At 41.3% G+C, this 20,259-nt stretch overlaps 1 protein-coding gene across 1 annotated transcript in view; it reads left to right on the top strand.

Moving 5' to 3' along the window:
- The window catches only part of MAD1L1 (mitotic arrest deficient 1 like 1), a 784,552-nt gene that overhangs the window by 572,429 nt on the left and 191,864 nt on the right, over nucleotides 1-20,259 (top strand). The window contains exon 17 of the mRNA XM_063430429.1: nucleotides 8,755-8,945. Within this exon, the coding sequence (XP_063286499.1) occupies nucleotides 8,755-8,945 (191 nt within the window). The remainder of the gene's footprint in view (nucleotides 1-8,754; nucleotides 8,946-20,259) is intronic.

Genomic DNA, 20,259 nt, shown 5'->3' with positions numbered 1-20,259 from the left:
ATATCTTGATTCAAATGCGATTTTCAGACTAAGTAGACACTTGTACTTTACACACGCAGATCGACAGTAAAAATGTCCTCCTTCAAATTGGTGATCAAATGGACAGACTTATAACTACAGTGATTTTTAGGGTTCTCTCTACATTAAACATGGGCTTTCCTCCTTTTTGACAATGTGGTCCCTCTTTTCCGAATTCTGAATTAGAATATTTGTTGTCTGAATGCATCACAGAAAAAACACGTTGCAGGGTGTTTTAATACCAATAAAGGCATATTCATTTTTGCTCATAAAATGCGTTGTCCTTCGGATTAATATATTTGGTGAACTAGAAATTGGTGTAGCCACCTTATCATTTCAGCAAGATTATCCCCCAATGGCCAAAGCCTTATGGAACAAGAATCCTTTTTTGTCCATATTGAGGGTGGACAAAACCAGGAAGTGTTAAGAAGAGGTGCAAAGGGTCAGCTTACGTCTAAAAGTATGCATTGTAGATACAGACAATATCTTTACAATGAAAAACCGAGAAGAAAAAAACAATACATATATAATCCTAGATGTGGGTAGCTTCCTTCAATTCTGCGAAATCTTGTCATTGCAGAAAACCACTATCCTTTTTTTTCCCTCTATCCAACCCATTAAAGATCTCTGAGAAAATTTTGTGTCTAAAGAAACCCTCTTCTTGTAATTAATGAATGAATAAATAGACATTTAATTGCTGCAAAGGCTCTTTTGATAAAAAGGCTATTTGCGATGATCATGTATTCATTTGTACAACAAAGCTAATAAAATGTGATGTGAATGGAAATATAAGTTGTTGTTTTTTTTTGTTGCAGGATTTATTTCTTAGCAGTGGAAATGTAAATGCCGCTTTTCTGCAATGTCTATTGTAAATGCTATTGTTGTGTTGGTCCAGCAGTATGATAATACCACAAGTCCAGAATTGACCTTCTCATATCTTTTGAATTCAAGCTACCATATAATTCTGGGATTTGTAGTTTAATTAAGGCTAGAAGTGAATGATTCGGGACACCCCTGTATTTTGCACTTGTGAAATTAGACGCATACTTACAGGGAACATTGCTGGACTTTTTTTTTTTTTTTTTTCAATGTTTGTGTTTATTGAAAATTTTCCGAAATAATAAAAAACAAAAATAACATGGGATACAGAAAGAAGAATGGGGAGGGTATACGGTACAATACAGTATGATGGCATTACATGTACAGTCATATCGATGGATTTATACAATCAAATAAACATGTATACGTTTAGATTTATGCTATATCAGAATCATTATGTACGTACAGTGGTATGGTGAGTGTCTGAAATGCCAACCATGGTGGATCTTGCGCTGGCTAAGGTGTTGGCGATTTCTCTAGACATTATTCAAGCTTATTGCGATGTTTCAGATAGAAACGTATGTACCTTTACACCAGGGGATGGGGAGACAAGGAGGTGGGATGATAAATACAGGAGGAGGGGGGGGGAAGGTATACAAAGAATTAGTCCCTGAGTGTTATAGACCCAGTTATGTTCTGGCATAATGACGGTGTTGTTTGAGGTTGGTTATCGAGGTATTGTGAGGCCTAGCAAATTGGCGTAGCGCAGTTATCTTAAAATCGTATGGACGTGGCGGTTATAACGGTGAGACTTTGAGCTTTATCACTTGTTTACGATGTGCCTGCCAGTTTGTCCACCTTTTGGTATATAACTCTATTTGGCCATTCAATCTGTATGCCATCCCTTCATAGTCAGCAATAGCGTCTAATCTGTTCCATATTTCCAGGAGGGAAGGAACCTGTGTACTCTTCCAGTGGCTGGCTATGCTTATCTTAGTTGCTGTTAACAAATGTATGATCACCCATCTATTGTTATCTACAAGTAATGTAGGAGAGAGGTGGAGCAAGTAGCATTCCGGTGTAAACGGCAGTTTGCGTGCTGTTAGCAGTTCAACAGCTTGGGCTATCGCTAGCCAGATTCCCTTTAAGGAGGGGCACTCCCAGAATATGTGTCTCATGTTTCCCTTATGAAGCTGACACCTCCAACACAAGTCGGGCACAGAAGGGTAAATGTTTGCTAACCTGGTAGGCACGAAGTACCACCTCATCAGTATCTTGTAGTAAGCCTCCCAAAGATTTAGACTACGGGATACCTTTTTTGTTGTCTGGATCGCCTGTAACCATAGTGGGGTAGGTATATTGATATTGAGTTCTGCTTCCCATTGTTCCATGTATTTGTGTTTATGTAGGGGGTCTGCATCGTTTAGTGCCGAGTAGCATAAAGATAATGGCTTCAGGTGTGGTTTTTTCCCTATACAGTATAGGCCAAAAGCCGTCAATTGTAACTCGTCACTATGTTGCGTGTGAAGGGATTGGAGAAGGTGTTTGGTCCTAAGGTATGTGAAAACGTCCTTATGGGGGAGCTCGAATTCTTCCTGAAGGACTGGAAATGGCTTGATGCCTTCTCTCGAAAATAGTTGGGATATTGACCTTATACCTTTTTGCATCCAATGATTTACATTGATATCGTCTGCCAGTTCTGAAATCGTGTGTATTGGGGCAAAGTGCAGAATGTTGTCCACGCCTGTGAGCTTGTGGGCCCATTTTTTCCAACTGTCTATTAGAAACTTCGTACTGGCCAGGGGCTTACGCTCGTGTGGGTCCCATGCATGGAATGATCTCAACATAGAATGCACCGTGTATGGTCTAATGCATACATTCTCTAGGGGGGACCAGATACGAGGGGTGGAACTTGACAACACTTCTAACCCTTGGGCTAGCACTGCCGCCCTATAGTAGGCTTTCACATTTGGGGATCCTAGACCGCCCTTGTTCGGGGACAGCCACGTGAGTCGTCTGGCTAGTCTCGGGGGTTTCTTTTTCCAAATATATGCATTAAACATGTTTTGGAATCTTTGGATTATTTTATCACTTAGAGGTATGGGTATGGTGCGAAATAAGTAAAGGACATGTGGCAGGGCCATCATTTTAATCGTGTTGATTCTCCCTAGCCATGAGATTTCAAGGTTTTGCCAAGTGTCTAATTGTGCTTGGAGTTTGTAGGTTAGGGGGATATGGTTTTCATGGGTCAGCTGATGATGTGATTTAGTGAGGTTGATTCCCAGGTACTTTAAGGAGGTTTTCCTCCAATCAAAGGGGTGATGCAACTTGAGTGTCTGTAGCTCTGTTGAGGTGATATTTATGGGAAGTGCTTGAGTTTTTTTAAGATTATTTTTATAATATGATGCTTGTCCGTATTGTAGGAGGAGTGCCATCAGGTGTGGGATTGAGGAGGTAGGTTTGGTGAGGTAAAGGAGGATGTCGTCTGCAAACAGTGCTATTTTGTGGGTGCCTACGGGTGTGGATAGACCAGCTATGTCTTGATGTTTTTTGATATGCATTATGAGTGGTTCCAGACAAAGTATAAACAGGAGCGGGGAAAGCGGGCAGCCTTGGCGTGTGCCATTGCTTATTTGGAATTTATTTGAAATGAAACCGGAGTTGAAGATTCTTGCTGATGGGGATTGGTACAGAGCCATAATGCCCCGCAGGGTTTGTATTGAGAGGCCCATTTTGGACAGTGTAGCCTCCATGTAAGTCCAGTTCAGGCGGTCGAATGCCTTCTCGGCGTCTAGCGCCAGAACTACCCCTGCTTGTTGGCTTGTTTGCGCCCAATTTATTAAGTTTATAAAGTGTCTGGTGTTATCACCTGCCTGCCTCCCGGGGACGAAACCCGCTTGTTCAATTGATACTAAGTCTCTGAGATGTGGTTTAAGTCTCATCGCCCAGAGTTTTGCGTAAAGCTTGATGTCTGCATTTAGTAACGATATAGGGCGTAGGTTTTCGCAGTATGTGGGCGGTTTGCCCGGTTTGGGAAGGGTGACAACGTTTGCTTCCAGCATTTCCGTAGGGAGGGTGCCTGATATTTTGATAGCATTAAATAGGGTGGTGAGGTGTGGTGTGAGAGTCGGTTCCATTTTGTGGTAATAGTAATTAGATAGTCCATCCGGGCCTGGGGCTTTGTGTTTGGGTAGGGAGAGGATGGTCTTACGGATTTCGTCTTGTGTGAATGGGGCGTCTAGTGATGCAATGGCTGGAGGGGACAGATGTGGAAGGGGTATGCCATCCAGGAAGTCAGCTACATTGGTAGGAGTCGGTTGTGGCGTCTGGCGGTCATTGTGTAGGTTGTAAAGTTTGTCATAGTATTCCGCTAATTCATTGACTATGTCTAGTGGGTTGTAGAGTTTGCCCTTTGAGGGAGATATAATGTACGGGATTTTGGATTGTAGTTGCTTTGCTTTCAGTTTGTTGGCTAGCAGTTTACCTGCTTTGTTACCCTGCGTGTAATATCTGAGTTTGAGTGATCTCATCCACCTTTCGGTAGTGAGGAGTTCGAGGGCGTTCAGTTCCCTCTGTATCTCGGTGATGCGTGCAGCTAAGGCTTTGCGAGGGTGTGTTTTGTTTTGTGTTTCCAAGTTTGTCAGTTCTTGGAGTAGGGCACTATGGGAGTCATTAGTGTGTTTTTTGCGTTTTGAGCCTTCTCTAATGAATATCCCTCTCATGACGGCCTTGTGCGCGACCCATACGGTTTGAATTGGGACGGAGTCGGTCATGTTGTGTGTGAAATAGTCAGAAGCTTCCTTAGTGACGTTAGTGAGTATTTGTGGGTCGTCTAGTAGGCTCTCATTGAGACGCCACGTCCCTCTGCCTCTGGCTTGGTACAGGGAGCGGAATGTGACTGTCAGTGGGGCGTGATCTGACCAGGTCCTCTGGCCAATTTGCACATCTTCGATGTTCATCAGTGTGGCCTTATCTACCAGACATAGGTCAATTCTGGAGTATGTACCATGCACCTGCGAGAAATAAGTATAGTCTCTCTCTCGCGGGTATGTGGATCTCCAAGCATCATAAAGGTTGTTATTATTGATTGTTTTACTTAATTCGTTGCAGGTGGAGACTGTGTGTGAGGTTGGGGATTTGTCCTGTTCCCTTTTTATGTCCAGGGTCGGGTCTAAGGTGCTATTGAAGTCACCGCAAACAATTATGTGGCCTGTCCTGATTTTGTCTATTAATTTTAAGGATTTGCGAATGAACGCGACCTGGGCCTCATTCGGGGCGTATAGCGATGCTATTGTGATTAACATGCCATTAAGGTTACCTGTGAGAACTAGCAGTCTACCGTTTGCGTCTATGTGTCCATTTGTTTCCTGAAATACCCAATCCTTGTGGAACAGGATGGCTACTCCTTTAGATTTGTGGGGCGAGTATGCATGAAAAACCTGGGGGTATTGAGATGAGCGTATTTGTGGGGGGTTACGGCAGCATAAGTGTGTTTCCTGGAGACAAATGATAGCAGCTTTGGATTTGTGCATAGTTTGGACAACCAGGCGTCTTTTGTGTGGGCTGTTAAGGCCTTTTACATTAAGGAAATATATTTTGAATGTGGCTAACGCCATAATATTACTTGGGGGGGTTGTTGCTCCCTCATTTCGTACCTTGTAGAAGCGCAAGGCCAGAGTGGGGTGTTGCGGTCTGGTTCTGCACAGGGAATGAGTGTGGGTATGATTGTGTCATGAGTTGGCACATAGTGCCGTCTCGTTTCTTGGAATGCTGGTTGGCGTTGTACAAGATTTCTCGAGTGCCGGGTATGTGATAGGCCATGGGGACCTCGGGACAAGTGAGCCTCATGTGTATGTAGACTGAGGGCGTGTATACCTTCAAAAAACAACATATAACATATAAAACATATAAAACATATCAGTGCAAACTGCAGAAATAAGGTTGAACTTGGGGGTAAGGGGGTATAATCATCCTGCTCGATGCGCAGGGACAGTGTCTGCCACGTGTAGGAGACTGTCATCTCTCTAGATTGGGCAGTGGGGGGTGGGAGTCCCCGCCGAAATATAGCCTCTAATATCTGAGTAGCCTAGCAAGCACTCAAGAGGACGGAGCATTGGTGTGTTGGACGTGGTGACCAAAGGGTTTCTCAGTGCCATTGGGGGTACCAGAGCACTCAGGCGCTCACTCGCATGGCATGTAAACAATTATTGTAAAGCATTTAGCAAAAGACAGTGTTAACTGCGTGCGGCAAAGGATATCTCACTGCTCAGAGTGAAAGCAGTTACTTTGGTACTCTAACAGAAAATCACTGAGTTTTCCTGTATATAACGGGCAGAGGACAGTTGATAACTGAATCAGGGGAGTAAATGGCGTTGTTACCTCGCCTCAATAATGCCCGGTTGGCAATCAAAAACATTTCTCATTACATTACATTACAGCCCTATTAATACTTAAGTGCTTGGAGTCACTCTGGTACTGCAAATTAGTGTCCGTTTATCAGGTCTCATGCTGCGCTGGCGGTCTGGAAGGCGAGCCCGCCATAGTCCAGTCTGTTCTCAGTTTCTTAGGAAGCGAGTTTTGCGGTGAGTTATGTCCCATGTTGTGATGCAGGCCCCATTCCTTGAGTTTCGCCATTCCCACTTCTGGTTCGAGGATTGTTACCGACTTTCCATTGTGCCAGATCAAAAGTTTAGTCGGGTATCCCCATCTGTAAGAGATTTGGTGATTACGCAGGGTCTTGGTCACATTAATAAACTCCCTCCTTCTCGCCATGGTCGCTGCAGACAAGTCGGCAAACACGCTGATATTTTGGTATGGGTCAGGCAATTGATCCAGTTTTCTTGTCGCGGATATTAATGCTTCTTTAGACTTGTAGTAGTGGAAGCGCACGATCACATCGCGTGGCGTGTCGGCGGAGAGTCTGGCCGGCCTAGGTAGCCTGTGTACCCTGTCCATCGTCCAAGAGGCAGCCTCGAGATGAGGAACAAGAATGGCGCACATGGTTTGCAGATACTGCGGGAGGGCCTCCGCGGATATTGAGTCCAGGATACCTCGAAAGCGCAGATTGTTTCTACGGGATCGATCTTCCATATCCGCCACTTTCAGTTTTAGTGCGGCCTGTTCTTCTTCTAATTTCTGCAGTTGGTCTACCATATCATTGTGGACCAAGCATATGTCATCCGTCCTGGATTCCAATCGATTGGTGCGCTCACCCAGATCGTGTATGTCCTTCCTTAGTTCCTTAGATATTTGTTTAAAGTCTGATCTCAGGGATTCCTTTAGGACTTGTAGCATAGCATGCAGGCTTTGGTTGGTAACCAAATCATCCCCTTGTGGTATCTGTGAGCTGTCTTCGTCTGTGAGGCTGCTCGGGTCTGGGGATTGCGTGGCTGTATCGTCGCCATCTTGTTTTTGCCGCGGGCGGTCTTTTTTACCGGAGCGGATCGAATCCGTCAGTTTAAGCTGTTTGGAGGGTGCCATGAGGGCGAAGGCAGTGGATGCCCCTTGTGGGGGTAAGATTTGTGCTTGTCAGGCTCTTAAATTGTCGCTGACGGCTCGGCGGTACACGGAGCTCGCACGGCTTGCGACTACTCCATGCGGTTGTTGGCCACGCCCCACATTGCTGGACTTTAGAAACCAGTTGGTGTTGGTGGAGAGGAAAGATATGTGAAACAGATTTAAGTATAATATAATGTCACATACATGAGGACCCTTAAAAAATTAATCTGTCACCAAAGACCATTTAATGTGCTGCAGGATTTACCATTTAAGGATTCTGGGCTTCATATTTTAGTAAGGCATAACAAATAAATAAATGTGGTGAGCACTATTTTAGTTAAGATATCATTCGGGAGGGTGAACAATGACCTGGATTCTATCAGATAATAAAGAAAATTGCCTAGCTCCAGTTTAAATCAATACCTCTTTATTGTGGCACATGTGTGGCTGCCATGTTTTTTCATCAGTACCCTGGTCTTTCTCAAAGATCTCGACAATGACCAGTGTAACGGTTGAAATGTTGCTATTCACGGGGGCAGGTTTGTTTATTAAATGGAGCATATCAACTTCATTAAGTTACCCTACAAAGGTTTGGAACGTTTCCTTGAAGCTGAGCTCCTGAACCAAATCTCTAGTGAGGTCAATGGAAACTCACGTCAAGACAGTATGTTGTGGAATCTTGAAGCTAATTCACTATTCACGCCGAACTGCAACTTGTGGAGAAAGCAAGTTCCCTAAATTCAGTGTAAAACAAATCATCTCTTCCCCTTTTCATTACAAACGTTGCCCTGTAAAAGATATGGATATGTTCACCAATTCGTGGTTCTGCTTTCAAGCAAAATTCAAACAAAATTGTTAGACTGGGTTGTTTGCAGAATATAAAGCAATGTGGAAGTTTCATTGTCTCTATATTTTATATCTATTGTCTCTCTCGCTCTTTCTTTCTCTTATGTAGTGAGAGACTAAATTAGTGATAAGAGGTGTAGCAAGCTCTCAGTATCAATTAATTATTTGCAACAACGGTCAGTATTTACTGAGCATGTTATGGTTCGACATCAGATCTTCCACTCCATCCATCAGATTTCTACTTCACTAGGCATTGAACATATTCTTTTTGTTCAATAAATCATTTTGTATTTGTTTTCCCGCCAAATAATCTATGTGCAACATTTAACATAATTGCCGTCTGTAATATGTAGCTTTTAAAAATGAGTATTACGGCCTACTCAGAATAATAGGGCCTTTAAAGATCATGTCTCTTTCAGAATGATCATGGACTTAGATATTTATTGATGGATTAAATGCCATAAATTAGACATATCCTTTTAGAACTTGTCAACAAAACATTTATATTTAAGTCCCTTTATTTTGTAAGAGTTTGTCGATTATGATGATATCCTTTTGTCGTTTTGGATACAGAGTTGAAGAAGCAAGTCGAGAGTGCAGAATTGAAGAATCAACGACTGCGAGAGGTGTTCCAGACAAAAATCCATGAATTCCGAACTGTGTGCTACATGCTGACTGGTTACCGCATCGATATAACCACCGAGAACCAGTATCGTCTCACATCCATGTACGCAGAGCACAAAGAAGACAACTTGCTTTTTAAGGTATGGAAATATGTTTTTAAAATAAGAATTTATAAAGGTTAGTGTTAAAGTTTTTAATAACTGTTTCTCAGTTGGGTAGTCTGCAGATTTGAATACGACTTCTGACCATATTTCCAGTTGTCAAATATGTTGGATGGGGTGACCAAAAGGTAGACCAACAACAATTATCGAATTACATGTTCTTTCCTGATCCAACTTAAGGACATATGTAGTTCTGCAACAGGTACAGGTCTACTTTTTGGACACTTCTGATGTGTGTTAGATGTCTTGACCAGTTTGACTTTGTTTCTGAAGTGTTACATTTCAACCCAGTGTCATTTGGGCTGTGTCTAGTGGCTGTCTCTTCTAGGTAGAGTCCACTCAGTGTTGTTACCAGTTTTTGCATTATCTTAAAACACTGATTATTTGTAAGAGGTAAGTGTGGTGGTCTCTATACTGACCATCAATGATAGAGGACATCAACCTTGGATGCCCATGTGTTCAATTTGCATAGTACTTTTCTCAATAGATTGATATGGTCACTAAATCCATGTTAGTTCTGATTTCATTTAAAAGTAGAGATCTGGATAACTTTAACATATCTGATATTTGAGAACGTGTTTTAATGTTTTTTTTTTTTTTTTTTTGTAAATCTTACTTGGAAAAAGAGAAAACACATTAAGATTTCACTGATAAAGATACATTGCAGCTACACAAACCACTGTTTAAGTCTGGTTTGAAACATTAACATCCTGTCCTATGCAGACCTCTCTCGCAGGGTCAAAGGATAGGAGAGAGGGCAGCCGTGTGACCAGCGTAGATTTGCAGAAACTATCTCTTGACACGTTCAGGAAAACTTGTTACGTGCACTTCAAGCACACCATCATTTAGTATCAGCAAATTGTGACCCTTATTGTGGAAAATGGACCTCAGGCTGATGATTGAAGCGCCTTTAATGGAATAAATCAGAACTCTCATGAAAACACCATGTTCTACTCAAGCAGAGTAAAGCAAAGGTTTTGCATTACTTACATAAGCTGTAGTATACCAGAGGACACAGCATGGGAGCTGGCTCCAGAGAGGGGTAAATAAGAATTTACAGACTTATTGCAGACAAGCACTTTGTCACTCCATTGTAGCGTAGGCTTTCACCTACTAGCGTGCGGTGCCGTAAACACGTTATGTTCTCCACACCTGTAAAAGCATGAATTCTTTAACACACACACAACTGTAATGCTTATCACTCTGCAGGGTTCTGTAACCCATGGGGTGAAACAGACTGTACAAAGATGTTTTGCTTCCCCTCGCATCAGTACATTAACCTTGTAAAGAGTGTAAAAACAGCAGAAACTGCTATCGCCACTATTTATGTTTTATAAAGTAGCCCCATAACTGCAGTGCAATGGAATAAAGGGCTGTGTATGCAGTTTCATATTGCTATGGCTTGTCTTTGGATAAAATGGACTCCATCATGGTAATTGAAAATGCCAATTACATTTTGCGTGCTTGCTACATTTAAATGCCCTACTGAAATTTGCATGTTTTATGATATACTTACAGGAAATTGTGTGAGTCTCGTGGTTAGTCATAAACATACCAGACCCTATTCAGCAGGATTAGATTGTGCTCTGCCTAAAATTTTAAGGTTTTTTTATTTTTTAAACAAGGACTGAAAGAGGCATCGCAATGGGTGTCACTATATTACTGGTAATGCCTGTGACAGATGTTCATATTAGTGACTGCCACACACTGTGTTAAGGAGTATGAGTGTCTGCCTGGGGCTCTTTTTGTGTTAAGTCAGCAGCAAAAAGATTTAGCTTTGGGTTGCATATATATATATATATATATGCTTTGAGTTTCACTGTTCTTTTATTGTGTACACTTGGATGTAAAATAAATGTGGGTGTCCAGTCTGTAATCTACAGCTGGAAAACTTTTAACACTCCAACTTATTGGCTGTTTGTTTTTGACTATGAGAGTGCGTTCAGTCATGTGTATCACATGCTATAAAATAATTCAACAGTATGTAAAGCATGATATGTTCATTACGTGTTTATGTATACATACAGTTTGTTACTCAATATGCCACCAAGGCTCGATTCCCCAGGGTTTTTTTGTGAGCTGCCATCCTCACAATGTGGGTTCTATGAAAAGAGCAAGTCTTTTTATAGAAAGTTATTATAAAAAATGTAACAGTAAAAAAAGGGGCAATGCATCGGTTTTTATGGTGATTTCAACACTTCCCATTTATCTCATTTAACTCACCTGTTATAAAACACAGTTACCTTCCTTTCCTGAATTAGCCTTTATTGTTTCACTTCTGAAACAGGAGCCTGATCAGAGCTCGACACTTGTTAAACGTTCTTGTGACCTGAAACAGAAGATAGGGACATAAGTGATGCTGATTATTTTACAAATTCAGAAAGATTCCATGTCTACCACACAGGAAAAAAAGGTTGTTTACAAACATTCCATCCAGAAAATTAATATAGCTATATGTTCGTTTCTAAATATCATGTTAGGCCTTAATAAGTCTAATACAAAAATCTCTTTGGTCTAAGGAAATACAAAGACAAAAAAAAATACAAATATCTAGGTAATTATCTATAGAAAAGACTTGAACGTTGGTGCCTGCTGCTTGGTCCAGCATAAATCATCCAAAATATACCATTCTAGGTTTTGACTCCCTTTTGTCAATCGGAAGCTACAAATAGTCTAAGAACATCAGCTGACCGTCTCAGCCTTTCAGTGGTGCCGGGTCCAAGACTGAAGATTGAAAACAATATATTGCTGGAGATAACAAGAAGCTCAGTAAATTATATTGCAGAACTACCTAAATCCGAGGAGAAACATGCAGGTTCTGCAACAGCAAAAAGACGCTGGACTGAAATGGATTGCCAGATCTCCACCGCCATGAAGAGAGGCCTCCTCGATTCATATGTAATGATAAATAACCTTTATTCCATAGTAAACATGCGGTGCGGTTGGGACTCAAGGGCCAAGCCGGTGCCTGAGACCTTCTTGCAGCATGACAACTTTATTACAATGATAATTGTCAGATTATAATTGTATCATAAGAATTATTTAAATAACAGACACGCTACTTATTGAGAGACAGACATGCTACTTATCCAATAGAATATTGTTCTTAAATAGTAATAATTCTATTCTTCTCGCCCCAAATCCGCTCCCACTTTGTGTTTTTTACTACCTTCTCCAAGCACTCTCAAATACTGCTGCCAAAGGTTCTGTACAGATACCAGTCCTTGCCCCTTGAACCAAGATACCAAGGTATACAGTAGTAAGAAAACACCAATACAGCTATAGTAACATTTAAAATGAATCTATAGTTTTAAATTGTGCTCCTAATACTATAGTTCTCTCTGCCTACCTCTTCCCCTGCGCTCCCCCAGCCAATTAAGGGTTAAAAATCCTTTATTTACTTACCTGAAGACAGCGCTAAGCCTCCTCCAGCATCATCCGATAGGGGGGGGGCAAGTGCTTATGTGGGATGTCCTCATGCAGAGCATGAAGAAGCCCAGTTTAATTTACGGAACCTAAAGTCCGATAAGATCCCGGAAGTGCCATTAGAGGCTGTCTTAGTATTGCAATGTAAACATTGCAGTTTCTTTAAAATTGAAATGGTTTACATTGCAGGACTAAGGGCAACAGGGACACTGCACCCAGACCGCTGAAATGAGATGAAGTTGTCTGGGTACCTATAGTGTCCCTATATGCTATTTTACCCTTCTTTTGCCTTTCTGATTAATTTGCTAAAGAGTTTAGTGAATAACTGAATGTCTTTGCATTAGAGACTTTATGTATTTGTCCTTAACGCATCTCAAACAGTCTCAAAACCCTCATGTGTCCTGCGGAAGCCTTCTCTTGATAACAACACTTTCTGGAATATAGTAAAACGACTCAACTCACTGGCTCCTCAATTGTTAAAAATGTTCGTTCGCAATAGATGACAATTATAAATCAGATACATTTGTTTCAGACAATGGAATGATTTGATAGCAAGATATGAAGCCATAAACTGTACTTTGAAGTGCTCTATTGTGCACATTTAAAAAAAAATTAATCTCAGTTACACAGAGAACCAGACTCTTCTATTGAGTCCCCAGCCAGCTCTCGCTGTCTTCAAAGAGACCCCAAATCTGCAACTCATTGAACAGAGTTCTTTTCTAACCGGTCTGTTCTCTTTCTCTCTAAATAACTTTGGATCCGGCGAGGTGCTGCTTGATTCACTGGAAATGTTGTCAAAATTCAAAATCACTTTTCTAGAGCTTTTATGACTTTTCTTTTGAACGTAGCACAGTAGGGAACAAAATGAATAAGTCGTAAAAGCAACAAAACCTGCCCTTTTCAAACCCGAAGGAGAATTTGTCTAATAAAGACAGGGAGGAAGCCTGCTGCATGGGAAAATACGTATTTTACATCAAATCTCAACAGTAACATCACTTATTGAATGGAAATGTCTGAATACCTCAACCTGAAACACAATTCTGTTCCTTCAAAAGAACGACAGGTTTTTTTTTGTTTTTTTTTACAGAATGTACATCAAAAGAAAAATTGGCAAAAAAAAAAAAAAACACGCTCTGTCTATACTCTATGTTCTGCCATAATATTGTGAATTATTCACCCCACTTCTATCTGAATTAGTAGGAAGAAAGGGTGCTACTCGTGTTTAAAGAAATATTCGAATTTCCAGGTGTGAAAAAGTAGCACTCTCAAGATGCTTTGCCGTTCTACAACAGCTGGGGGTCTTTCTTTTGGCCACCCTGGAGATAGTACAGTGCAGACGTCTGACTCTCCACGATCCTTGCGGTGATATCTCATTCCTTCCAGCACAATGATGGATAACAGCATGGGACTACTCTACAGTCTGTGTTACTGTAACTTTGTTGGAGCAATGGCCTGTAGGGTCTTAGAGCTGGCTGAGCTGTGCCAAGGTTCCATTTAAAAAAAACAAAAAACATTTTATTTCCCACAGTGGTCTCACTAGACACCAACCACCTAGTAATGTTCTTTAAATCAAACAATTGTGAGTTAGCGTTAGTGGTCAGGGGAAATGAGCATTTGTAGCCCGTACAAACATTTGAATGGATGGAAGAAAGAGATCCGCTTCCTCTTTAAATGTCAGCGATGGTCAATGAAGTATTGTGAGCTATGACAAAAGCATATATTTTAATGTGGAACCAAGAGGCCCTCAAACTCCATCTTGTTGTCTCTCACTTACAAGAGGTTGCCCCAACGCTTCTGACTTGACTTGCTCATCATGCATTGTGTAAATGCTGCCTGGGAATCTACTTGCATCCGTTTCAGGAAGACATCTTGGAGGCTTGCATAATTCAGGTTTTTACACGTACAGGCTATCTCACTGACTCAATAAATATATCATGCATATTTACCTGAAGCTGACTCTGCTATCCACATGTTTTATACAGCAGCTTGCCTAATGCACGCACAGTGAGAGGCTAAATAGGTAAGCAGGGCAGTGATTTAAATGTCTCATTGTCACATTAGATGTCAGTATGTTTCCAAATCCTCTACAATTGTTTCTCCACTTTCCACGTAATATAGATTATCAGAGGTAAAATGAATTTTTGATTGTCACAGCAGGCCACATTTCAATCACAGATTGTTCCAGCACTGATCCGTACTCAGAGAGGCGGGAGTGTTTTATGAAACCCCTGAATATTTATAGTAAATATATGATATATGAACATAATCTGGCCATCATGTTTGTAACACACAAATGTAGAAAATATGTTAGGTACAGTTTCAAGTTTTTTTTTCCCCTTTGCTGCAATATAACCAACATGTAGCAAGGCATTCAGAGGCCTTATAGACAGAGTTTGGGAAGAACCTCCACCATAAAGTTTAATACCAACCATGATGGGATGTCATGGTCTCCAACTAGCCTAAAACATCTACATGGATGCAGGGACAAGAGATTTAAAGTGTAGCTCTCTGGGTATTCACACTGGGGAGAAGAGCCCAAAGGTACCTAGAGATTTGTAGGCTCCTTTTGGTAACTGTAGAAGCTTGGTAAAACATGAGACAGAAATCATAGGAAATATAGGTTGATTTAAATGAAGTGCCCAGGCTGTGCCTTTTTTCAGAGGCCAAGTGACTCACCATTAAATTCTCAGTGGATAGTTCTCAATATTGTAAAGCGCAGAATCAGTATTTTTACGTTGGGTACTTGGATAGAATATCTATAAGTCCAATTATTTGCTTGAAAACTGAATGTGCCCTTTTCAGTGCATTTCCAGGTTTACTCTTGCACTCTTGGGGAGCCAATTTTTGGATGGAAGCTCAGTTTATTAGACAAAACTGTGTAGATAATAAAGAGCTAGTGTGCATTTACACATTTTTCTGTCATTTGCAAATGCAGGTTATCGTCCATTTTGACTGCTTAGCTAAGGCAGAAAGCTTCCAGCTCTCCATTATCAGTGGGGGAGACAGGGAGCAGCACCCGGCAGATAGCAAAAAAAAAACACATATCTCCGCACACATCTTCCTCTTTAAATAGTCATCTAAATAATAAGTGTGTTTGACCTTTTTTGCTAACTGCAAAAGTTTTTTTTTTTTTCTTTGTTTTTTTTACAATTTACAATTGCATGCTCCACTCCTAAAAACCCACTATTTGTGTGCTGACTATTTTACTTGATTTTCTGATCTTTACAATGGGAAGCACCAGGACACTTTCTTTGTATGCTGTTCATTGATTACTACATAATATGAAATATTATATAATTACCTACCATATTATTATTATTATTATTATTATTGTAATGATAAAAAAATGATGGGACTTTTCCTTAAACATAAATTCCTCTTTGAGAGTTCCATCTTCATTCCGGAATAATGCCACTCTACTACAGAAATGTGCTACTGTGGCACTTACTTTAGGAAAATTGGATTTACGCACTAATGGAAACAAGAGCACAGCTTGTTCTATCCCTTTATATCCCTTTATATCAGCTGTTGCATTTAATAGGCTGTATTTTGTTTGTGTTGTTACATTTTACCAAGCCACTTCTGCCATCGTATATGTTTACTGACGGCATCTACGGTTTCCTGGTTTATGAATTACGTCTCTTGAACTCACGCCTGTCCCTTTTTCCAGACTGATGGCTTGGTGGGGCCTTACGTTCTCTGTTTTACCCTCTAAACTGATTTCATTAAATATGTATGGATTAATACAGACTGCGGCTCTAATGTCCCAGATGGTTACAGAAAGTGCTGAGTGATAACACCCTCGCCTTGTGCTGCCAGAGAAGTATCTGACGTTAACTGTCCATGCGGGAGCACTCCACCTCCTTGGCAAGGCAGGTTCAATTAGTACTTAAATCATCCTTGCTTTGTGCAAAGCTCAAGGGAGCCATGCATGGGGACTTGTTTACCAGGGACTGTATAATAGAGCTTGCTTTATACTGCAGACTCACAAGGCTGGCTTTATGTTTAAGATATGACGGAAAAGCCATCCATTTTAAACTTTCTCTTAAAGGTCCACTGTAATATTGCTCATTATGGGATCTGTTAAGCACTAAGTGATAGCGGATGATAAAAGCAGAGATAGTACATTTATATATTTTATTATTGTGGGAGGAGTATTGGTTTTATTTTAGGGAGTTATAAGCTAGTGCCTCCCTCCCCCCGCTTAAATTTATCTTTAGGACCGCAAGAAAGCTTCCATGTTGCATATGTTGCAACTATTCAAAACTGCATTGGAAGGTACCTTGCTATCATCTCGCTTGCTCTCTCTAGAGTTCTGGAAACAAAGTAGTATCTGCATCTGTACAATTAATCTCGGACTGCTAACCATCCATATCAAACCAACCTCACTCAGACTAGCAGAGCCCTTCCGTATTCTGGCTCATCTAATCCACTAAGTTGGGGAGCAAAAATTGTATGAGCTGTTTTGAAACCATATATGGCATTAGTCTAATCAGTCTCCGAGCATGTACTCCACCAGCTGTTATTTGTCCTGAAGTCCTGGTAAGCAGCCACATATGTACTGTTAAAAGTCAAATGCCACAAGGAATTTAATTAGCTTGCCAATATTTCTCTTACATTTTTTTTTTATTTTTCTCATTTTCTTGCTCAGCACAGTGACAGATCCATCCCAGGATTTCATGAGCTCTTCCCCACTGCCTTTATCCCAAAATGCCTGTCTTTCAACTTCAGATTCTATCCTCTAATACAAAAAGTGCCTCCTTGAAGTGTTTGTGACTTTTTATCATGTCCATGACCTCCTCAGGTCAACATATTCCAGCCAAGGTCTAATGAGGGATTTGTGTTTATTTCACCAATGATCCAGAATATATCTGTGATAAGACGTATAGGCATGACTCACGTCTTTCTTTGAAGCTTGCATTCTAATCTGACTAAAAGACGCCCATGCCACAACTGTACAATATTCATAGGTAATGAAGGGGGCGTATATTCGGGTACATTCGGGCAAGTTCTAGTTTTATGTGCAGGCATTCCTGCTGTTTGAGCTGGCTTCCCCAGCTACGCACATGTTGTTCCAGAAAATGATTCAAAGTGCATCTTTTGTATACGATCTGGTAAGACTGTAAAGTGAAGAATATCATGGTTTGCTTCAGTAATCCAACTAAATATAAAGAGCTTGCTATGTAGAACGGTCTGAAAGATGGAACCGTGAACATGTGGCTTAAATGAGATGGAACAGATAGGTAGTAAAGGGAACTCGTAATGGTAATGTCTTTCAACACTTTTTTTTCCCTTTTTTTTTTATTTTATTTTATTATATTGAAGTTTTCTTTTTTTTTTTTATTCTTTATTTTATTGTGCAATAATTAACATACGTGCATGCAATGCCACAACAGCATCAACAAGCTTAATAACACAGAGTGAAACATATGTGACATTTGAGATAGCTGCACATTTTTGTTTTATGGATCAAGATTAATACGTAGTTTGAGTATAACCATTGAGTGTTCTGAATAATGAGTAGTCGGCTTGTTAAACATATATGGTTCATGATAAGGTATACAAGTTAAGTCACTCGGAGGGCTAATCTGTGAGACCTGCTTGAGGGTGAGCGGGGTAGTGCACAGGCATGTCTGATTATTAACAACAATAGGGTACATTCACTTAGTTAACATTGCAGTTAATGAAACATACGTTCCGCTGGCTGACTACATGAGTGAGAAGTATCAATGAACAGAAAAAATAAGGTATATGCTAGCCAGGCTATTCAAGAAACTTACTTCTGCATGTCAATCTGTGTTTACAAAAAGTTAAAGGTCAACGTTAGTAGTACTTGTTAAGCAGATTGTTAGCTTGACAGTGAAAATTAACAGGTTAAATTAATTCAGCGCTTATAGTCTCTGCTTGCTAGAGGTGCTAGACTTTTGTGTTAGAAGGCAAAGGTCAATGTGATATGCATAAGTGGAAGACATTTGGAGAGTTCTCACATTAGGTGCCCATGCACGAACCGTGAGAGGTATACCAGGTCAGTCTCTGGGGGGTCAGCCGACCCCCAGTCTGCAAGTGGCGGGTGCTTGTCTGGAGGTGTCGCTGGTGGGACTGCTTAGCTTCTTATCGGCACCCAATTTGTCTGCGTGCGTATCCCAGCGCAGTCTGGATGAGGCGCCCACTCTGCTCTGGGGCTTCCTTGGAGCCTTTTCTGCCGTGTCACGGACCTGCCGCCGTCCTGGGGTTAAGTCCATCCTTTGTGTGGAGCTGCGGAGGGCTGTTTTCCCGGGCTTGTGCATGTGTCTATTTTTCCTTCGCAGGTGTGAGTGGGGTGTAGGGGCTATGGCCCTTGCGGCTCTTTTCCCATGTGGGCCAGTAGTGCTGTGGGAAGCAGGTTTAAGGTTATAAATGCCTGAGTGGGGCCTCTTCGGCTGTTCCCCGGCTGTACCAATTGTAGGGACCGGGGCTTTGGCTAGTTGTCTGGCTTTGGGTGGTCTGACCCTGGTACTAACCGTTGGCAGTGCTGGTGGTTGTTGATTTTCCACCAGGCATTCCCAGAAATGCTTGCAGAGGTCATCAAATTTTTTTCTGGAAAGCTTTTGCCCAGTCACAGAATGTTGGTCGCTCCTCGTGTGTAGTGGGGCCGTTGGCCATCTTTGTCAGGCCTCGTGTCTCCCAGTGTTTGGGTGCGCGCCCTGGAGTTGTTAGAGGGTGAGGGTTTTCTCCGCCTTGGTAGACCGGGGTGACCCCCACCGGTCCAGGGGGGGGGGGGAACGAGGGCCCTGTAGCAGCGGCTCGAGTTGTCGCGGCATCGGGAGAGCGGCCGTCTCTCCCGCGCCTGGTAAGTTTGTAGGCCCCATATGTCCGTCGGGTGAGTGTGGCTTGAGGTGGCACTTAAGCAGTATCACTGTGCTCAGGGCAAGGTCACCTCTCTCGTGGGCACCTTTTCGCTGTGATTTAGCGCCTTGTGGGCTTAGTAATCTCGCTTTTTCACCGCGTGTGATAGGAGCTGTTAAAGGTTGCTTCTTCCCAGCTCTGCGGTCAGGCCCCGCCCCCTATATTGAAGTTTTAACAAATACCAGCACAATCCAGTTTAGTCCATGCATTGTGATGGCACATGTTGGATGGTTTATTTCTCCTTCTATGTGTTTTTTTTTTTTCTATTCCTTCCTGTTGCAGCAAGAACTTATAACGTGATGGACAGGAAGCCACATTAAAGGCACCAAGTTAACAAATAAAGAGTTGTGGATTACTAGATTTCCTTAAATTTTTCATACCTCACAAATAAATATGTTTCTATAGGGGATAGTAAGTTTAGTGTTAAAATCCTGGAAAGGAACAGTTCAAATTTAGACATAAAATTAATTATTAAATAAAAAAACACAAAAAAATATAGGTATATACTTGTGAATTATCGATGGTGCAGGACATTTGAAGACATTTTTTCCGATTCATCCACAGAAGATATATGTATTAACATTAGTGTTTTGGGTGTATGATACATTGCTATATGAGCATGTAATAATGAATTCTCAGATTGTGAAAGAATATTGGTACCAAGGGTATATTTACAGCCTCCATGATCTGTCTGAGTGTTACTTTGCTAATTGTCTTCGTTGGCACTGTTTTAGGCACCCTGCAAATATATGATGAGCAGATAATGGCTAAGGCTGTAAACTGCACTAACCTTCTGTCCATTCTGGCCGAGACCTTCATCACTTAGTACAAGGCGGCTGCTCCCACTGACTCTTTCCTCCCCACCATGTTTGACTGCCAGGCTGGAATGCTTTGCAGTGTGAAGTATTTTTACGACTTTAAAAAAAAAAAATATTCATAATTTAGATTTCAAGCATCAAAATAAGAAAAGACAAAAATCAGA

This window comes from Pelobates fuscus, chromosome 8 (assembly GCF_036172605.1).
Source record: "Pelobates fuscus isolate aPelFus1 chromosome 8, aPelFus1.pri, whole genome shotgun sequence".
NCBI classification, from domain to species: domain Eukaryota; kingdom Metazoa; phylum Chordata; class Amphibia; order Anura; family Pelobatidae; genus Pelobates; species Pelobates fuscus.
The sequence above is the reverse complement of the archived record's forward strand: the minus strand, read 5'-3'. Positions and strand labels throughout refer to the sequence as shown.